General features: G+C 48.2%; 2 protein-coding genes across 2 annotated transcripts; both read right to left on the reverse strand.

Moving 5' to 3' along the window:
* Positions 1–2,875: 2,875 nt before the first annotated feature.
* Positions 2,876–9,756, reverse strand: LOC127339720 (mitogen-activated protein kinase kinase 9-like). Its single transcript, XM_071826971.1, has 3 exons — positions 9,511–9,756; positions 4,980–4,993; positions 2,876–3,874 (listed from the first exon to the last, which is right to left on the reverse strand). Exons 1-3 carry the CDS (start codon positions 9,743–9,745, stop codon positions 3,029–3,031), a joined length of 1,095 nt encoding a protein of 364 aa, XP_071683072.1. The 5' UTR covers positions 9,746–9,756; the 3' UTR covers positions 2,876–3,028.
* A 407-nt stretch (positions 9,757–10,163) lies between these two features.
* Positions 10,164–18,139, reverse strand: LOC127342893 (ABC transporter G family member 37). The gene is made up of 20 exons (XM_051368920.2): positions 17,547–18,139; positions 16,023–16,356; positions 15,855–15,931; positions 15,637–15,690; positions 15,419–15,509; positions 14,980–15,281; positions 14,608–14,889; positions 14,206–14,519; positions 13,901–14,061; positions 13,687–13,790; positions 13,446–13,602; positions 13,084–13,337; positions 12,655–12,987; positions 12,273–12,563; positions 12,107–12,190; positions 11,881–12,014; positions 11,567–11,794; positions 11,295–11,466; positions 10,846–11,100; positions 10,164–10,745 (listed from the first exon to the last, which is right to left on the reverse strand). The coding sequence occupies exons 1-20, from the start codon at positions 17,994–17,996 to the stop codon at positions 10,476–10,478; spliced, it is 4,347 nt and encodes a 1,448-aa protein (XP_051224880.1). The 5' UTR covers positions 17,997–18,139; the 3' UTR covers positions 10,164–10,475.
* Positions 18,140–18,694: the final 555 nt, after the last annotated feature.

Raw genomic sequence — 18,694 nt, forward strand, 5'->3', positions numbered from 1 at the left:
TGATGGCGGGATTCCGAGGAGGATCTACTACATCTGCTGCCCGCTGGAACGGGGAGAAGGACGTCGTCATCAACACCGTACGTGTGAACGAGTACGGAGGTGCTGCCCGACTGTGGCACCGTCAAGATCTTCTACGCGCTTTTGAAAGCGGCAAGTGATCGACTACAACAACAACGAGATCTAATCTCATAGGCTTTGGAAATCTTCGAGGTTTAGTCTCATGATCTTCTCGTTGCTACCATCTTCTAGATTGTATCTTGGCTTGTTATTCGTTCTCGCCGTAGGAATTTTTTGTTTTCTATGCTACGAATCCCATCACAAACTCGATTTTCTCCTTTCTGAAGTTGCTAGGTGTGCCGAAAACTACGTCCAGTGATATTTTACCAAGGGAATAAGCGGGTCGAGTCGGTATGATGCCATGGAAACCTGTCTCGGACTCTCTTAGCATGTCGACTGTTAGGCCCATTGCCTTCATTGTGCTGGCGAATAACAAATTCAATCCGCTTTCTCCATCCATGAACACCTTGCTCATATTGTACCCTCTGATATGTGCCTCAAGGACCAGGGCTACGTGGCCAGGCCTTGGAACGGCCTTCGGGTGATCTGCCTTGCTGAAAGATATGCTTTGGCCTGACCAGTCGATATATTCGGGAGTGTCAACCATGGCAACTTCCGCGTACTTTACTTCCCGTGAAAACTTCTTGACTTCTCTCTTCGAAAAACTGGTTTTATGGATCATGCTGACCTGTCCGCGGGACTCTGAAAACACCTCGGTTGGTACGTACTTGTCTCCTCCTGCTGGTACGTACGGCTCTGGTATGTATGGTTCTGGCGGGTAACTATAGGATGCCGCTCTTCTCTCCATCGTGTGAACTCTTGCTGCCGCTTCAGCCCTAAGATCGTCGTAGAACTGCCGAATTTCGAGGAACTGCCGACAATCTCTGAGCAAATGACTAGATTTTTCAAGGCCATCCTTCGGATCGATGTAAGAGTGTAGATAACACGGCGCTTCAAGTTGCTCCGTGGCCGATAGGCAAGGTGTGCGAAGGAGATTCTTGCTCGATTGCGTGCTGTGGCATCCTCGTTCATACTGTCGGGGGCGAGTCGCGATTTGCTCTTCTTCTTCACGACGTGAGTCCCTTCGTTTTTTTCTTTGCTCCTCTACGGCGCCGAAGCTGCTTCGGCTACCCTCTCCCGCACTCCTGGATAGGACTGCCAAAGCTGCTGCTGGCGTGATATCTTCTGGAACCGAAGTTCTTAGGCTTGATGCGTTTGAACTAGGGAGGCGAAGAAACCCTCTGGAATCGATGATGAAGTGAACACCACCGAAAGTAGTATCCATGTTGTCGCGTGATTCTGCGGAGATCGGATGCGACGCCTCGGTATGCGGTACGAACTCGAAGGACCCGCAGCGAACTGAATCTTTCGGATCTGACGGCGTTGGTGACTCCAGCACGAACGCTGCAGACGTGACCGGTACTGCCGATGACCTGCCTTGTGCCGACAGGCTTCCCACAGACGACTCCAATTGTCGAGGGTACTCCTCGGCAATGCCCTCCGATTGGGGCATAGGGTTGATGGAATCCTGTAGGCTGACACGAGACATCGGTTAATAGACAGGTGGGGAGAGCGATTTACCCAGGTTCGGGGCCCTCGATGAGGTAAAACCCTTACGTCCTGCCTGTCTGATCTTGATTATCAAAATATCGGGTTACAATGGGGTGCCGAAGGTTTCGGCTGTGATCTCGTCTAGAGGCTAAGTGCTACGGCGACCTAGATCTAGATTTATGGTGGCTAAAGTTGCTAAGATTGATTGTGTCCCTCGGCAGCCCCTCTCCTGGCCCTTATATAGGAGGTCAGGTCTCAAGAGATCTGTCCGGGTACGACTAGGTTTACAAAAGACCTAGCTCTAAACTTTCCTTGTTCGGCTCCTCTCCGTCTTGTTCTTCAAGGAATCCTCTCCAGCACCATCCTAGTGGCCCACCTTGCCATCGGGTATCTTCATGAGCCTCCAGTTGGACCGTACAGGATAGGGCAATGTCAGTTACCCGAAGGGTAATGCCCACATCAACATTAGTCCATAGGGGTTGTCATTAATTATCAAAACCACGCATAGAGGCAATATACCCTTACAGAAGGTACGACCGGTTGGCAACAAGGATAAGTTCTCTTATGGGAAAAGTAACGCACCTCTGGAGAGTGTATCAAATTAAGTGGCTTGTCACTCCTTATTCCAGGAAGGGAACTACGAACGCGACAGGAAAGGAACTCCATGAAGTTCTGGTCAACCTGTGAAACATGGTCCATGAAGACTGGTGGGCATAGTTTTCTGAATAAAATGCATTGACCCGAGATCCCATGATCAATGGTTGTAGCTAGTGCATCAAACACCTTTTCTTTTGAACTTGTTGAGTACCTATGTACTCACCTTTCCTTCTAAAACCTTGCTAGACTGTGAGACTGAAGAGGCCTGCACCGGAGCACCTGAATGCGAGTACGAGGTGGTCTACGAGGAGCCAGACCTGTCCGGAGGTGTCGAATGAGTGGACTATGGGATAGTCTAAGGCACTGAAGAAATGGAGGTAGAGGAGTAGAGTCCTCGAGTAGTTGTAGACGAGCCGAACAACCTAATTGCTTACCTAAATAAGCTGTTGAGCTCTTAAGATGTTTACCTTAATGGTTTCACTAGTTATTAGGTTACTTCCAGTAGAGTTGGAGTCTATGTGGTGTTCTCAAGGGACCTATGAAAATACCGAAGAGTTTGTGCACTTATGACTTGTAATAATAAATGTGTGATGTTAGACCTGCAATGTTTTTATTGTACGACTCTGAGGGATGTGATATTTGTGAAAAAGCTCCTTCATAAGTATCAGCCTGGTACTTTTCTCTTCTTCTTCTAGCAAAAACTTCCCCCTCAAGTTAAAACATAAGCAGGACTGCAGGAGTGAACTGCACTAGCTAAGAAACAAATACTACTCCGTATTACAAAAACTAAAGAATATAATCAGACAGATCAATTGATCAATTTTTAGGCGCGTTCCTCTCTATCCTTGGCTCCTTGCTCGTACATGGTCTCCACGATTATCTCCCGCAGCGAGCGGCGCGACGACTCCACGTCGCGGCCGGCGACGAACGGGTGCGCGAGCAGCTGAGCCACCGTGGCGCGCCGCTTTGGATCCTTCTGCAGGCAGGCGTCCACGAACCCTCGCAGCGACGCCGACGCCGTAGCGATCTCCGGCACCGTCGGCGGCTTCCCGCAGCAGATAGCCTCCTTGAGCATTTCCCATGAGGTCCTCTGAGCCCCGGGCAGGATGGGACACCTCCCGGAGAACAGCTCCAGGACGGTGACGCCCAAGCTCCAGACGTCGGCAGCGCAGGCGCCGCGCGGCCCGGCGCGGGCGTTGGGCGCGAACCGCTCGGGGCTCAAGTACGGCGTGGAGCCGACGGCTACGGAGACCCGGAGGCGATCGCCGGGGACGCGAGACAAGATCCTGGACACGCTGAAGTCGCCGATCCTGACGTTCCCGCGGCCGTCGGCGAGGAGGTTGTCGGGCTTGAGGTCGAGGTGCGCGACGCGGCACGCGTAGTGGAGGTGGGCTAGGCCCGCGAGGCACCGCGCGGCCACCTCGGCCAGGGCGGGCTCAGGGAGTCCGTGGTGATCGCGGTGGCGGAGGACGCGGCCGAGCGATCCGGCGTCCATGAGCTCGAGCAGCATCGCGGGCTCGTCGTCGGCGCCGCGGAAGATGGCGTGGCAGCGGACGAGGTGCGGCGACCTTCCGACGCGGCGGAGCACCTCCGCTTCCTCCTCCGAGTTGGGGTCCGAGTAGTACGCCGTCTTGAGCGCGAACACCGCGCCGGAGCCGCGGTGGCGCACCTTGGTGACCACGCCGCAGGCAGGCCCGGTCCTGAGATTTCAGGGACCCGGGGCGAAACGAAAATCTAGGGCCCTACAAGTCTCAAATACGGAATAATTATTTATACACATATACATGAAATGATACCAATTAACATTTAGAATCTACATAAGCAATATTGACATCAAATATTATACTTGTTGTTTCAAAAATTTCTAGTATTTCTAGATATAAAGTTACTAATGATGGTATGTTAATAATTCACGTACTCCCTCCATTTTAAAAGGATGTCATAGTTTGTAAATTTAGATATATGTAAATGAGTTAGATACAGTAAAATTTGGATAAATCGCTAGATACATCTAGATTTAGGTAATTCTACGACGTCTTTTTCGGTACCAACAGCATATGTTTATATTTTTTCCAAGCCGGTCCCACTGGATCGAATTTCATTATCATCAGATAACGAAATACAACGTTAAAGGCTCAACAGCCAATATCCAAGCAAAGTTAAAAACAGCAGGAGGGGGGAGAGCGCCTGCTAGTGCTAGTGTTTGAGATGGACTTAGGGGTTCTACACATGTACACCCTGCATCAGCATCAACGAATACATCCCTCAACCAAAGAACTACCGAAAAACGACCTCCAGCAGCAGAAACTTGTGATAAACAAAAGCAACTGCAAGTGCAATCATGCGGCATCTTCATTGAGTATATGTTTATATGATGGTCTTCTTTTTGAGACAATGATGATTTTATTTTAAAAGTCACTAATGATAATAGTTTACGGATCCCAGCGTTCTGCGACGGATTAACTAGCCAAGTACGACTCTCGTTTCTCGTGCCAAAAAAAGAATTCCGCACTTCAAAATACGATTAGTTTGTAGAGCGTCACTTCTTAAATTGTTTTCTGTGAGTGATGTGCGTGTATGACATGCTATATCCTCCATGTAGAGTATTAATTACCTCAACAGGCCCCCACGCACTTAATCTCCCCACAGCTAATTAAAGGAAAAAAGCCCAAACTGATTAAGAAAAAAAAACCCAACCTAACAAAAGGGAAAAGGATCATCCAGCCCACTAGGAATAACGCTTCGTCCACTCCTCCTCATCTCCTGAACGACACGAGAACTCTGCTCGCTCTAATGGCGCCACCGGACGAACCTCTGCTGCATACTTAGCTTGCCGGGACTTTGGGCCCCCCTTGGGTTTGGGGCCCGGGGCGGCCGCCCCGCCTGCCCCCCCTCAGGGCCGGGCCTGGCCGCAGGCGCCCTCGCCGAGGTCGCCAACCTTGTCGAAGTCCGAAAGCTTCAGCGCCTCAAACTCTAGCTCTGGCTCTGGCTTCATCATGGCGTTAGCATAATCAGGCGTCGCGTCGGACGGGCGGATCATCATCTCGTGGGGCGCTCGTGGGCGCATCATCTCGTGCGGCGCCTGGAGGCGAGGCATGAGACGATGGCTGGTCTGCGGGACGGAAGCTAATGCCGCCATCCGTATGGACGAAGCGGACGGTGCGACAGCAAAAGAGAGCGTCGAGGAGATGCGGAGCTACCGTTTATATATGCATGGAATTGGAACCCCGCGCGGGTAAGGATCGATGAAACCGGCCTGACTTGGCCGCTACGTCGTCCTGTCCCCTAACTCTTACCCCCGAGTCCTACTCAAAGAGGAAACGGCGAAGCAGAGTGGGACTCGGATTTGGCGGCAACGAGCATGCTGCATGCGAACCCGGCGATTTTACCGGCGCCGGTACCTACCGGTGTCCAATCCGTCGTTCGTTCGTGCTTTTAGATTGGTGAGGCCAATTGGCAGTGATTACCGTTCCGCAGAGATACCCGTTAAGTGTTACGGAGTAGATGGAATACGTATGTGGTCCCATAGTAAGGGTCTGTTCGTTTTTCGGATCAAGTGGAATGGAACCATTCCATTCCATTCTATTCCACTTCATCCTATTTCAATCTATTTCCCTGTTCGGTTCATTCCAAAAAATGTGGAATGGAATCGAATCGAATTAGTGTCTAATTTAATTAATTATTACCTAAATTAATCTAAAAAATCCTCCGGCGGAGCAAGGAGGTGGACGGCCTCCGGCCGCTGCGCCGTGCTCGAGATTGGGGCGGCAAGGGCGGCGTGCTCCGTCTCGCGTTGCTCCGGCCGGCCGCCGCCTCGCCTCCGGCCGCCACCGCCTTGCTCCGCCGCCGCGTGCCTGGCCCGGCCTGCTGGCCGCCGGCGTTGACCTGGAGGAGAGCACCGCAGTGAGGGAGACACGGGAGAGAGAGAGGTTAGCACAGGGGAGAAAGAGGGATTAGCACGCAGATCGAGACATTCCACCTCATTCGGCCGATTTGCCCGGACGGGTGCGTTTCGCATCTGGACGGAATATTCCCTTTCGAGGAACGGTTCCATTCCATCCTATCCCTGAACCGAACGCGAGAATGGCTCCAAGGAATGAAATGGTTCCATTCCATTCCACCTAATTCTACAACCGAACAGACCCTAATATCTGTCCCGCTCCCGTTACTCTCTCCTTGATCTAGACTCTCTCTCCTCGGCGTGGTTGCTCGGAGGCGCACCGCCGCCGCCCTCGACGTTGCTCCGGAAGCGCGCCGGCGTGACCCGCAAGTGAACGGCCCCTTCAATGGTGCAGCAGCTCGAGGCCAACTGCAGCTTGTTTCCACGACTGATTTCTCCGGATTTTCCGCCGCCGTCTCCTTCCTCCAATTTATCCCCAACAAGCCGCACCGTCGCCGCCACCGTGCACCACTGCCACTTCCGCGGTCCGTCCTTTTCTCGACACCCGACTCCGTCGTTCACCGTAGTCTTTGCGCCGCCCCGCCCGAATCCACCATTCTGAATTCTGAAGGCGCGGTAATGACCATGGTGGTGGCGGCGTCGGCGCTGCAGCCACTTCCATACTCGCATATCAGACGCTGACCATCTCCGCCTCGAGCTCGTCCACCTTCTGGCCTCGATGGGGTCCTCCTGCTCCACAACTTCATCCTCTCGTCCCCGGCGTTAAGCAGTTCCTTCTCCCCAGCTCATGTGCTACATCTTGCCTAAATCCGAATTAGTTGCTTGATGTCTTGATTGATGCCTAAATCCGAATTAGTTGCTTGAGTGGTTCTACGCAATACACCTTATATTTTGGAGCGTTTTTCGAAAAAACTATACACCTTATATCAAGGAACGGAGGGAGGGAGTACCATTTTTTCATATAAGTTTGGAAATGATATAGGTTATTTCACTTTTTTATCTCAATGTATTGCTCAAGTTTCAGTTGGATCATATTTGTTTAAATGGATGGAAGGTGTTTCACTTTGTTGTATCAATTAAGAATTAGATTAGAATTGTTTCGCAAATATTGCAATAATGCATGGCCTACTGATGGTGTTTCACTTCGGCGGTCGTGTTTCACATTTATTTAAAAATGATGGAGAGTGTTTCACATAAATTTCACATAAATTTCAAATAGAATAGGTTGTGCATGTTTCACAACATTCACATCCATATACACTATCTAAACCTCAAATAAAACTCGAGTGAAACACGAAAACCTATCAAAACCTCGATGAAACTTAATAGAAACTTGTAGAAAACATAGTCAAACCCATATGAAAACTCTTTGATTTTAACCAAGAAACATAACGCATGTTTCACAAAAATTTCACATACATGGAAAATATTTAAAATAATTTTACATTAAATGTTATTTTCGCATACATTACAAAAAAGTTTTCTCAAGAAAGAGTAGTTTCACACATATTAAAAATAAGATCACACACATACTAATAGGTATGAGCCTTTTTTTTCACATGACCATGAATAATCTGTACACCGTACAACAAAGAGGTTAATTCATTCTATATTACCGTGTGAGCTAGATTGAAAGTGGAGTAAAATCTAACACACACAGACATGTTAGTAGGACCTCAACCAAACTCAATCGGATTCTAAAACCCGTGACAATCTTGAAACTATTGTTACATATCTATGAAGCTCTTGTATTTTTTTAAAAAAATATCAGGTTTACTTAAATCACGGTGTTAAATTTATTATTGTGGTCATTATTCAAGGTGTCGGTTTAATTTTTACTATGGCGGTTTTTGTGAGATGAAATTTGAGATGCTCAAATAGTAAACATCACGTTATAGACCAAATGGGCTACATTGCTCCAGTAGATCGTTTCACGAGAAGATACAATTTGAGCAGGTGCAAAACTAGAAAAAAATCCACTAAGAAGACAAGGAGCCTCGCTCAATTCCAACCATTTAAAACCGGTTTTGACAATGCAAAAGGCAGCTATAAAGGATGAAACAAGCAACTAATTTTCCTTCAATCTGGATACTAGTATGCATGGAGCTCGACATATCAACAACTTTGCGTCAGGAGCTACATCAGTGTCATCAATCAAGCAACTAATTTGGATTTAGGCTGGTTCTAGCGCATGAGGTGGAGAACAAGAACTCCTTTAACGCTCGGGACGAGACGATGAAATTGTGCAGCACAGGCAACAACGGAGTCAGCGCCGAGGATCACGAGCAGCGGAGGTGGCGGAAGCGCACCGACGGGGACGGCCTCCGTTGCCATGGCGGGGTATGGGCAGAGCGCGCCGGCGTGGCCATGGCTGGTGCGGAGCTTGCCGAGAGTAAGATGGCAACGAAGCTCGCAACGGCGGGTTTCCGGCAAGGCGGCGCACGGACGGCGGGGGAAGGCGATGTCGGGTCGTGAGGAGCACAGACGACGGAGGCGCAGCCGCGCAGGTGACGGCGGCGGCGGAGGAAGCCTGGCGGCGTTTCTCATCCGCCACTGTTCCGTTACTTTTGGAATGGATACGGTCGTGTGCAGATAGAGGATACGGCCGAGCACTGTGGGAGGTGGGGACTACTGCCCAAATCTAAAAGCTACTAAACGGTGGATGCTACTCCTTTACCTACCGACGCCCGATGGGGGGAGAACTCAAAAGAGAGAATAGGAAGGAAATACTCCCCGGGGCCCACTTGTCAGCCTCTGGTTCGAAGAACGAAGGGAGAGACTTGTATAGGATCTCTACATTAGATAGAATCATAGGATCAACCTAAAAAAACATACTTTAAACACGCGAAAAAATCTGAAAATAATAAACAACATGCATATAGGTTGTATCTACAACTCCAAGAAATTTCAGTTTAAAATCTGATCTACACTTGGAGAAACAAAAAAAGACAAATTCTGTTGTGAATAGTGTCAGATCTGATTGACTAGTATTTTACACTATTCACATTCAGATTTATCTTTTTTGTCTCTCTAAATGTATGTCGAATTTGAAGTTGCAAATTTTTGGCGTTGCATATATAACATAGATGTGTGTTGTGATTTATTTTCAGAATTTTTGAACATGTTTTGTCTTTGCAAAAAAATTATTCTCATAGATCCTATCTAAAACCTGATCCTAGCTAAGTCTTCCCCACGAAATCACCAAGTAAAACATGTACACTGCTATCAACTAATTATTAATCAGATATTAGATCAGATAATTGCTTTGCAAAATGTTTGGGCAAGCAATCCCATGTGTTCCAGAAAGAAATTGAAGAATCAACAAAATTTCTGCCTCCATTGTACTCGTCAGAAATGACAACCATTATGGGCACGGCTTACATTCTTGGACAAGTATCAGCAACCTTCTCCGCAGGCGCCCTCGCCGAGGTCGCCAACCTTGTCAAAGTCCGAAAGCTTTAGCGCCTCAAACTCTAGCTCTGGCTCTGGCTTCATCATGGCGTTAGCATAATCAGGCGTGGCGTCGGACGGGCGGATCATCATCTCGTGGGGCGCTCGTGGGCGCATCATCTCGTGCGGCGCCTGGAGGCGAGGCATGAGACGACGGCTGGTCTGCGGGACGGAAGCTAATGCCGCCATCCGTATGGACGAAGCGGACGGTGTGCGACAGCAAAAGAGAGCGACGAGGAGATGCGGAGCTACCGTTTATATATGCATGGAATTGGAACCCCGCGCGGGTACGGATCGATGAAACCCGCCTGACTTGGCCGCTACGTCGTCCTGTCCTAACTCTTACCCGAGTCCTACTCGAAGAGGAAACGGCGAAGCAGAGTGGGACTCTGATTTGGCGGCAACGAGCTGGCCCAATGGGAGGAGAACTCAAAGAAAGAACAGGAAGGAAACACTGCCCGGGACCAACTTGTCAGCCTCTGGTTCGCAGGAGGAAAACACCAAGTAAAACATGTACACTGCCATTAACTAATTAATCAGATATTGAGATCAAATAATTTCTTTGCAAAATGTTTGGGCAAGCAATCCCATGTGTTCCACAAAGGAATTGAAGAATCAACAAAATTTCTGCCTCCATTGCACTCGTCAGAAATGACAACCGACACGGTTTACATTCTCGGACAAGTATCAGCTACTCAGTCAGATAGAGCTCCGGTGAAGAAGCTGGAGGCTCAACAAGGCTAGCTACATAGCCTTTTTTTCCTATAGATCCTACAAAGTATAAATCTGAATTTCTACAGGTTTGAAATACAAAATAACCTCTATACCATTTACAGGAACAACTACGCTCCATTCGCATTGGCTGTGGTACAGCACCATGCATGTACGTACGTACAAGGAATATCAAAGAATGTATCCCTCATCTCCTCTGGAAGTTGAACTTCATGATGGCGAAACTGAACAGGAAGGCGAACATCACCGTGAAAACAACGTGCACCAGTGCCACAGCCCACAAGAAGTCGTGACGGAAGCCGTAGTACTCCTCGATATACGAGGCAGCGGTTTGGCCTTGGTGTAACGCTCCCTCAAGTTCATGATGGAGATCGCCAAATTGGGAGGCAACCAGTCCGTATAGCGTCCATGCCACCGGGCAAATCCATGAGTACCACCTCCACCAAACAGGAAGTTTCTGGAGTAAAAATGTTCAATGGATAAGTAACACGAACACATGAAGCACCGTTAAGTACTAAACTGACAGAAACGCAAAATGTATCGAGAGGGTAACTTACAGGTCGGGGGATAAGGTATCCTGAGAAGAGGTTCCATATGTTGTAGAATGCTGATGAGATGATAGCTGCTATGCTCTCATTCGGTGTCAAGCCTACAGCCATCATTCCGTAGAACGTGAAATATAGCAGGGTGAAGTACATGAAGAACAGATACCACAAGAACTTGGCCACGGTCCACTCAAATCCAATCATTGAATAGACTAGCACGCCATAAATCAGAGCCTGAACCATCACATATGGAAATTCAATCGCAACCTACAAAATGATAATGTGCGCCATTGTTAGGTTCCGGACCGAAAGAACTCAACAATACTGATGTATAGCCATGATAAACTGCCCGCTAGCTCCGTTTAATCATAGCGATGACTTAGAGTGCAAAGTAATTTGCATTCTCAAGTTCATACACACATATACCAAGGAATAAGTAAACCGAGAGGCTGAGAAATTACCTGCCCAAATGCATATGGGAAAGCTGAATACATGCCAGCTGCTCTTTCTCGATAAAAGACTGTTCGCTCCACCACCACAACTGGTTGAACAGTACCAGAGTTTTGCACTCCAAGGTATAGTACTGCAGCATACATCGATCCCATGGCGTTAAATAGATCCTGGACCTTATCACTGCATCATGACATGAGTAAGGCGTCAGAATATGTCTTACTTGAAATAGCCGCTGTATCAAAAGTATAGAAGCAGTTATAATAACAGTTAGAAGATGTACGTTTTGCTTCCAAGGCCCCAGAACATCGTCCCAAACAATAGCGCAATGACGATGGTGAAGAGTAATCTCACTGCTGTGTAGGCTGGGTTTCTCCAATATGACCAGTTTTGCTTCCAAAAGCAAGCTAGGCATTGTGTGGTGAATGATCTAGAGTATTGCGTAGGGAAGCTGAGATCTCTAGAACCGGGAGGTGGTGTGCTTAGATCCTCTATGAGTTCCTTGTTCCTTCTGAAATTGTGAAAATATAAAATAATTAGAAGTGTCACTCAAATACACAACTACACTGCATCCAAATGGCTAGTGGGGAGGCTTACTGATATAGTTCTGATTGTCTGTAGACTTCAGCGAAATCAATACCAAGCATTTCCTCCTGGGCACTAGAGGACACTTCCAACATCCATGTTGCTGGGTTATAACCATCTTTGATCTTACTAATACCATCAATTTCCTGAAGAAACACACAAAAGGAATGTTCGATGTGATCTATCTGGAAAAAGAGTTACAACGTCTAAATACAGCTGTTGACTTTGTTCTTCTTACCTCAAAGTACTCGATCAAACTTGAAGAATTCGGGCCCACTGGACCAACATAAATTTCTTCTCCTCCTCTCTTCATAAGGAAAAGCTGCAAGAAGCACATAGTCAACATACGGCCTTATCTAATAAAGCTAATGATAATAGCCCAAACAGAGTAATGAATTAACCACCTCATCGAATGCTTCAAATATGTCAATACTTGGCTGGTGAATGGTGCAAACAACAGTCCTGCCAGTGTTAACAGTGTTTCTAACAGTCCTCATCACAATTGCAGCAGCCCGAGCATCAAGACCAGATGTTGGCTCGTCCATGAAAATGATCGACGGGTTAGCAACAAGCTCCACGGCGATTGTCAGCCTCTTGCGTTGCTCAGTTGATAGACCATTCACTCCAGGAAGCCCAACAAGTGCATCCCTCAATGGTGTGAGCTCTACGAGATTCATGACCTCTTCAATGAACATCTGTTACCACAGTTCAGCCAGTAAGGTCTCCAATCAGATGAGAAAAAAGAAATCAAGAAATGATAATTTTTCTATGATCAAGCTGACTAACCTTTCTTTTCTCTGAATCAACCTCCACAGGAAGCCGCAGCCATGCAGAAAATACGAGTGATTCATATACTGTAACATGTGGAGAATGAATATCATTTTGCTCACAGTATCCTGATATACGCGCAAAGGTCTCTTGCTTCTTTGGATAGCCTGAGACGGTGATATCCCCCTCTATGTATCCTCCGGTTTTCCTACCCGCTAAAACATCCATCAGGGTTGTCTTTCCAGCACCACTCACACCCATTAACGCAGTAAGTACTCCTGGCCTGAAAGAACCACTCACACCCTTTAAAAGCAACAAGCGGTCTTCGGTTACTCCTTGTGCTTTCATTGCCTGTCAGTATAAAGCAATATAACGGGGTAAGAAAACTTGGGTAATGGGTAATACGGTTATTCTTGTGCCCTCATTGTTCGTTGATAGGAAATTTACCTCTGGCATGTCCACTGAGTATTTGGTGTTGTTAAAGGTAAGCGACAGTGGTGTAAATGGGAGCACCAACCCCTTCCTGCTACCACTAGAATCCACACTGCTACTCACTGAGTTTCGGCCATTATTGTGAGACAATTCCAACTCATGCTTCCTAGATTTCTTTTCCTTACGACCCTCCAGAGCTTGACCAGTTAAATTTGCACTCTTTTCTTTCAACTCCTCTTCAGACATTGTTGGGTTAGAGTCTGTCAGTGCTGCAAATACAAACAAGTGGTTACAATTATTATCCTATAAGTTATAACCTGCAAATGTTGATTATTTGGTTCTTGATAAATGAAAAGTAGTCTTCTAAATAGGCTTACGACTCAAAGCTGAAAGGGCTACGGTGTAGAGCAGGTTGAAGAGGAGAGTGTATCCAACCATGGCACCAAGACCAATCCAATACCACTTAGCTTCCGTAAAGATACCGCGGTCTTTAAGCACGGTTACCCCAATGGTCTGATTTCCTCCCGAAACAATCTGTATAATTCGAATAAATGTTAGATTTTTTATGTGTACGTAGTGGTAAGTTTGTTTTCTTGTCAAGAGAGGGAGGGTACTTACTTTGTTCCAACTGGGCCCCAGAAATTCGTTAGTTGAAATAGCGTTTTGTGCATATGATATCGGAGATATCCAGTAACCCCAAATCCACCACTTCTTTATATCAGCTGGAAGAGATAAATAAGATGGAATCAGGTAAGGTACAATTAACATTTAGCTCCTAATTTCATGTAAACATGGAAACATTCATTTTATCATGGTTGTGCTAGTAACTTACGTCTTGCAAGGATGAAGCCGCCCAATGCTGCAAAAGTCAACAATGCTAAGGGTCCAAAGGTGTGGGAAACAACCATGTCTCTTCCAACTCCAGCAATGAAGCGGAAAAGTGAAGATGACATCTGATTGATCGCAAGGAGCAGCAGATACTGCTTGAAGAACCTGAACAATATAAGAAATCATTCAGACTTCACAGAACTAGTTCATTTCTGGTAGAGCACTCAATATACTTGCTCGCAAAGATAGAATCGCCACCTAAGAAGCAATATAACTTGGTAGAAATTGATGTATCCATCAGTGTCTTACCTGCTTACACTGGGATCAAATCCGATGACATAATATGTGGTGAAAACATAAACTCCGACTTCAACAAACGTGATAGGGATCTGAAGAATCCACGATGGTAGGGTGTAGGCCCATGCAGGAAAGAAAAGAAGATCCCTCTGCTTGAAGAAGACAGGAAGTTTCATGACGGTCATACCAAGCTCCGCAAAACCATTAAACATTATCGTGTCAATAGCAAAGAACAGTGCCCCCAAATATATCTGTCCATAAGTTGCATCACGGCGCATGTTGGTACGGAAAAATGTGGTCATCACGATGAACGCCATCACAGTTAGCTGCAATGATGGTAAAAGTTCAGAATGATGCCATCTAATCATCTCAATCCTAATAATCAAAGAAAACATATCAAAGATATAAACTTACATTGACAGCTTTAAATATGTACATAAATGCATTCCTCTTCATGAGTAGAAGCTCTCTGTCAATAGTGGCTTTGAGCAACTCCATCCTGCTGACACCAAACTTTGAAGTAGCCAGAGCAGCAGGGTGGCTCCTGGTCCTATCAAATGGCTCTTTCAGCTCGTTCTCTATTGACTTGCCCACATGGAAGGAACGGAATGCATCCGCAAATTGCTTCACAGGCACAAAACGGTATGGCCTGTCACTCCTGGACCAGTACTGCTCCTGGTCTTTCTTTGATGTCACCTTTTAAATTATTCAGATATTTCAGTACCATTCTCTTCTAAAATATGAGAATCACTAACCATCATAAGAGCTTGTAGATAAGACACATACCTCCTGCAAAAAGTCAGCAACACCCTTTCTGCTAGGGCATTTGAAGCCCATGAACTGAAAGAACTCAAGCACATTCTCTCGGGGGCCCTGGTACACAACCTGCCCGTCAGAGAGGAGTATGATGTCGTCAAACAAGTTGTATGTTTCCGGAGCTGGCTGGAGCAAGGAGATGACAGCAGTTCCGCCGAGGATGTGGATGGTCTGCCTAAGAGAATTCACTATCTGGAACGTGGTTGAGCTATCCAGTCCAGTGGATATCTCATCCATGAACAGAGCTTTTGCTGGACCAACAAGCATTTCACCTGTACATTGAAGATGCATAAGTCGATCAGGAATTTCTTAAAGAGTAATCCATTGAGATGAAAAAAATGCAAGTCTCTGCTATGTACATCATTACTGTATAAGTATTAAACGAACCACATCCTTGGTGAAAATATACCTGTTGTGACACGCTTGCGTTGTCCACCAGATATGCCCCTCAGCATCTCATTGCCTACCAACGTGTCAGCACATATATCCAATCCTAATATCTGCAGTTACATAGCAGGGTAGCCAACATGAGACATTGTGAAGTCATCAGTGTGTTAATGAACAAATGTCCATAAGAAAGCATCTTTTCGGTGCTTCATTTGGACCCACAGGTAGCAGACACAATACCTTGAGTATGTATTCTGTCACAATACTGGATTCTTGCCCTCCCATAGCTGAGGCCTACAGGTAGTAAAGTAAAGAAGCAAGTTTTAGCTACTTTACTGAGACAAGAGAAAAGTAGTACTCTACAATATACTGCGAGAAATTTGGTTGAAATGATTCTCTTAGAACAGGTCAAAGAAACACTCAACACAGTATGCTCTAAAATGTCATAGCATCCTCACCTTCATGTAGACATCGATATCGTGATCTGGCTTGATGTTAGCCGCCTTTTCCCTTCTCGCCAACTCAGTAAGCATCTCTAGAATGAGGAACATAAAAAAGCTCAGAAATAATAACATAAACATATCACCCATTGCATTGTTGTCCAAACAATTAGGGAAGCAGCATACCGTATCTGGTGCCAACACCCTGGCACCGTGCCGAGAAGGCGAGCGTCTCCCTGACGGTCATCTCCCCGATGTGGAGGTCATGCTGGCTGATGTACGCGGCGGTCCTCTGTGGCACGAACTCGTCCAGCCCGTGGCCGTTGTAGGTGACCTTCCCTGAGACCTTGAGCTCCTTGTCGAGCTTCCCGGCCAGCGCGAGCAGCAGCGTGGTCTTGCCGGAGCCGGGAGGGCCCAGCAGCAGCGTCATCCTCCGGGGCTTGACGACCCCGCTGACGTCGTGGAGGACGGTCATGGCCTGCTTCCGGTTGGGCACGACGTGGAGCGTGTTCCCGATGGCCTGGAGCGCGGGGAACGAGCAGCAGGGTCAGATTGTAGGAAACGGAATGCGCGGTTCTTCCAGTGAAGTGGGGTGCGGCGGTGCATTGGCGCGCGCGCCAGACGCTCGACGGAATGACGCGCAGCCGCGGGGCCGACCGGCCGAGGCGCGAGGACTGTGCGCCATGGCGTGGTGTGGGTATGGATGCGGTTGCGGTGGCTGCGGCGAGAGGTACGGAACGGCTGCCGTGGCGGCGGTGGCGGGGTGCCGGTGCCGGTGCTGGTGCGGTGTTGCCCGCGGTCGTGGGTGGAGGTTGGTGGAAAGGACGGCCGGTTTGACTGGTTAGGCTGAGTAAGTTTCTTTGTGGGCCAGTCGCTGGAAAGAAAAGTTCGGTAGCGGGCCGGGCCCGGCGATGCCGAAGTTTGAACTTTAAGCCAGATTTGAGTTTTTTCTTCTTCTTCGCTGTCCAAGTTTAGTCTATACTTTCTATGAAAAACGAGAAACAATCTAGGTCACCAAGACTTTGTGTGAAAGGCCGAAGAGAACTGGGGCTTGAATTGGAATCCTTCTTATCAAGAAGTCTGGAAAGCAACACAAGGTCAGAGAAGAATCTTTTGTCGGACAAGTGGCGGTTAACTTGATGAGCTGTACTGTTCCCCGAAACGGTAATCGACATCACCAAGTCCATACTAGCTACAAAAACTGGTTCAACGTGTGTTTGGTGTGGCGTCCGCCTGAATCATCGGAGAAATGGTCGCGCCGGGATAAGGTCAGTCACACACCTACCGCGAGCACTGTCAGGCTGAGCAAAGCGCACACAGAGGTGTCAAATGAAAAAAAAAATTACCGAGCAAGCACGCAACTTGGAATATTTGTCGCTGCGTGGCTGTCACCATTGCCTACTAAAGCTCAAAGGTGCACGTAACCATAAGAAAAACGAGCAGTGGCGCCTCCATCGCGGAACCAGCACACCAAAAGCAGCCAATAATATTCCTATTCCGCCACCAATTTGGCCCTACCATCATGCACTCGACTGATTCGTTGTGATGGAAAGCCAGACTCATATCCTTAATTAACAGACCAGTTGATCATTAACTATGATAAGCATGTTGGAACAGTAATAACGAATTAAAGGTAAGCGCCATGAATTTTGCCGAGGACCTAGCTAGCGGAAGCGCGCAGCAATGGAAAGCCATGCATGGAGAGTGTACCTCGAGCGTGTTGGTGACGGAGTTGATGAGCGTGGGCAGCCCTCGGGTGCCGACGCGCACCTGGGCCTCGACCTGCAGCCGCTCGAACCTGACCTCGATGGTGGGGTACTCGATGCCGACATTGTCCATGCGCTCCTTGAGCTTCAGCAGGAAGAGCTCGTGGTCGTCGTCTGCTGCGCGGACGAGCCGCTCGATGAGCGCGCGGCTCTCGTGCGCGCCCAGCCTGCCCACGTCCACCTCCACCTTCTCGCCGCCCTCCTCCACGCTGAGCATCCCGCGGCGCACCCGGTCGTACGTCGGCAGCCGCTCCAGCGCCGCCCACCGCAGCGCCTCCTCGTCGTCCTCCTCGTCCTGGAACCGCGACGACGACCGCGAGAACACGTTCGAGTCGCGCCGCCATAGCGAGCTGTCGCGCCGGAGGCTCGTCACGCGGTGGATCTCCCGCTCCATCTTCCAACTCTCTCGATCAAGTCTTCTTCTTCTTGTTATGCTCCTATATCTGATTCTGAAAGTAGCTTGGCTAGATTTGTTGTTCTATAGTTCTTGCCTTGCGACAGGCATCGAGCTGGTTTGTCACTGCCCTTAAGATCGAGGGAGCAGAGGAAAGCGCCTCTCTATATTTATACGCTGCAGAGTGAGAAGCGAGGGAAGGGGGAACGACCATTATCGATCTTCACCTACCATGAGAGCTGAGTCCGTGACCTTGACACATTCCGCGCGGGCGCAGTGCACTGTGCGAGCTTGGACCCGGCACAGGATGTGGTCGTCGTTTCGTAATGCTAGATAGCTTACTTAAAACTGAACTGCCTAGCGCGCTCTTCATTTCGCACGCGCGCTCGCGGAGGGGGAGCTAGGGAGCTTCCTGGCATCATCCGGACCAGAATTGTCCCACACACACACACAATGTATCGAGGCGAGAGGGGGCAGCGGTCAACATGCCTATGCCGCGCCAGAATGTCCACGCGATCTGCTTGCCGCGGTAGGTTCCATCGGTCTTCCACGTGAATGGGTGATGATGTATCCTAAGCCGCCATCACCAACTTGCAGCCGCACACTAGTACTACTATAACATCTCTGATTGCTAAAAGTACTCCGTATCTACTTTGATACATATGGGTGGTTCAGTGGGTTTAGGGTGTGATTGAACA

The sequence above is a fragment of the Lolium perenne genome, chromosome 3 (genome assembly GCF_019359855.2).
Source record: "Lolium perenne isolate Kyuss_39 chromosome 3, Kyuss_2.0, whole genome shotgun sequence".
Taxonomy (NCBI): domain Eukaryota; kingdom Viridiplantae; phylum Streptophyta; class Magnoliopsida; order Poales; family Poaceae; genus Lolium; species Lolium perenne.

Coding starts and splice junctions, on each gene's coding strand:
- LOC127342893 (XM_051368920.2), bottom strand. CDS start 17,996: ATGGAGCGGGAGATCCACCGCGTGACGAGCCTCCGGCGCGACAGCTCG. Junction 15,510..15,636: donor TGACAGAATACATACTCAAG/GTATTGTGTCTG, acceptor ATGTAACTGCAG/ATATTAGGATTGGATATATG. Junction 14,890..14,979: donor TTGCTGACTTTTTGCAGGAG/GTATGTGTCTTA, acceptor ATAATTTAAAAG/GTGACATCAAAGAAAGACCA.
- LOC127339720 (XM_071826971.1), bottom strand. CDS start 9,745: ATGGCGGCATTAGCTTCCGTCCCGCAGACCAGCCGTCGTCTCATGCCT.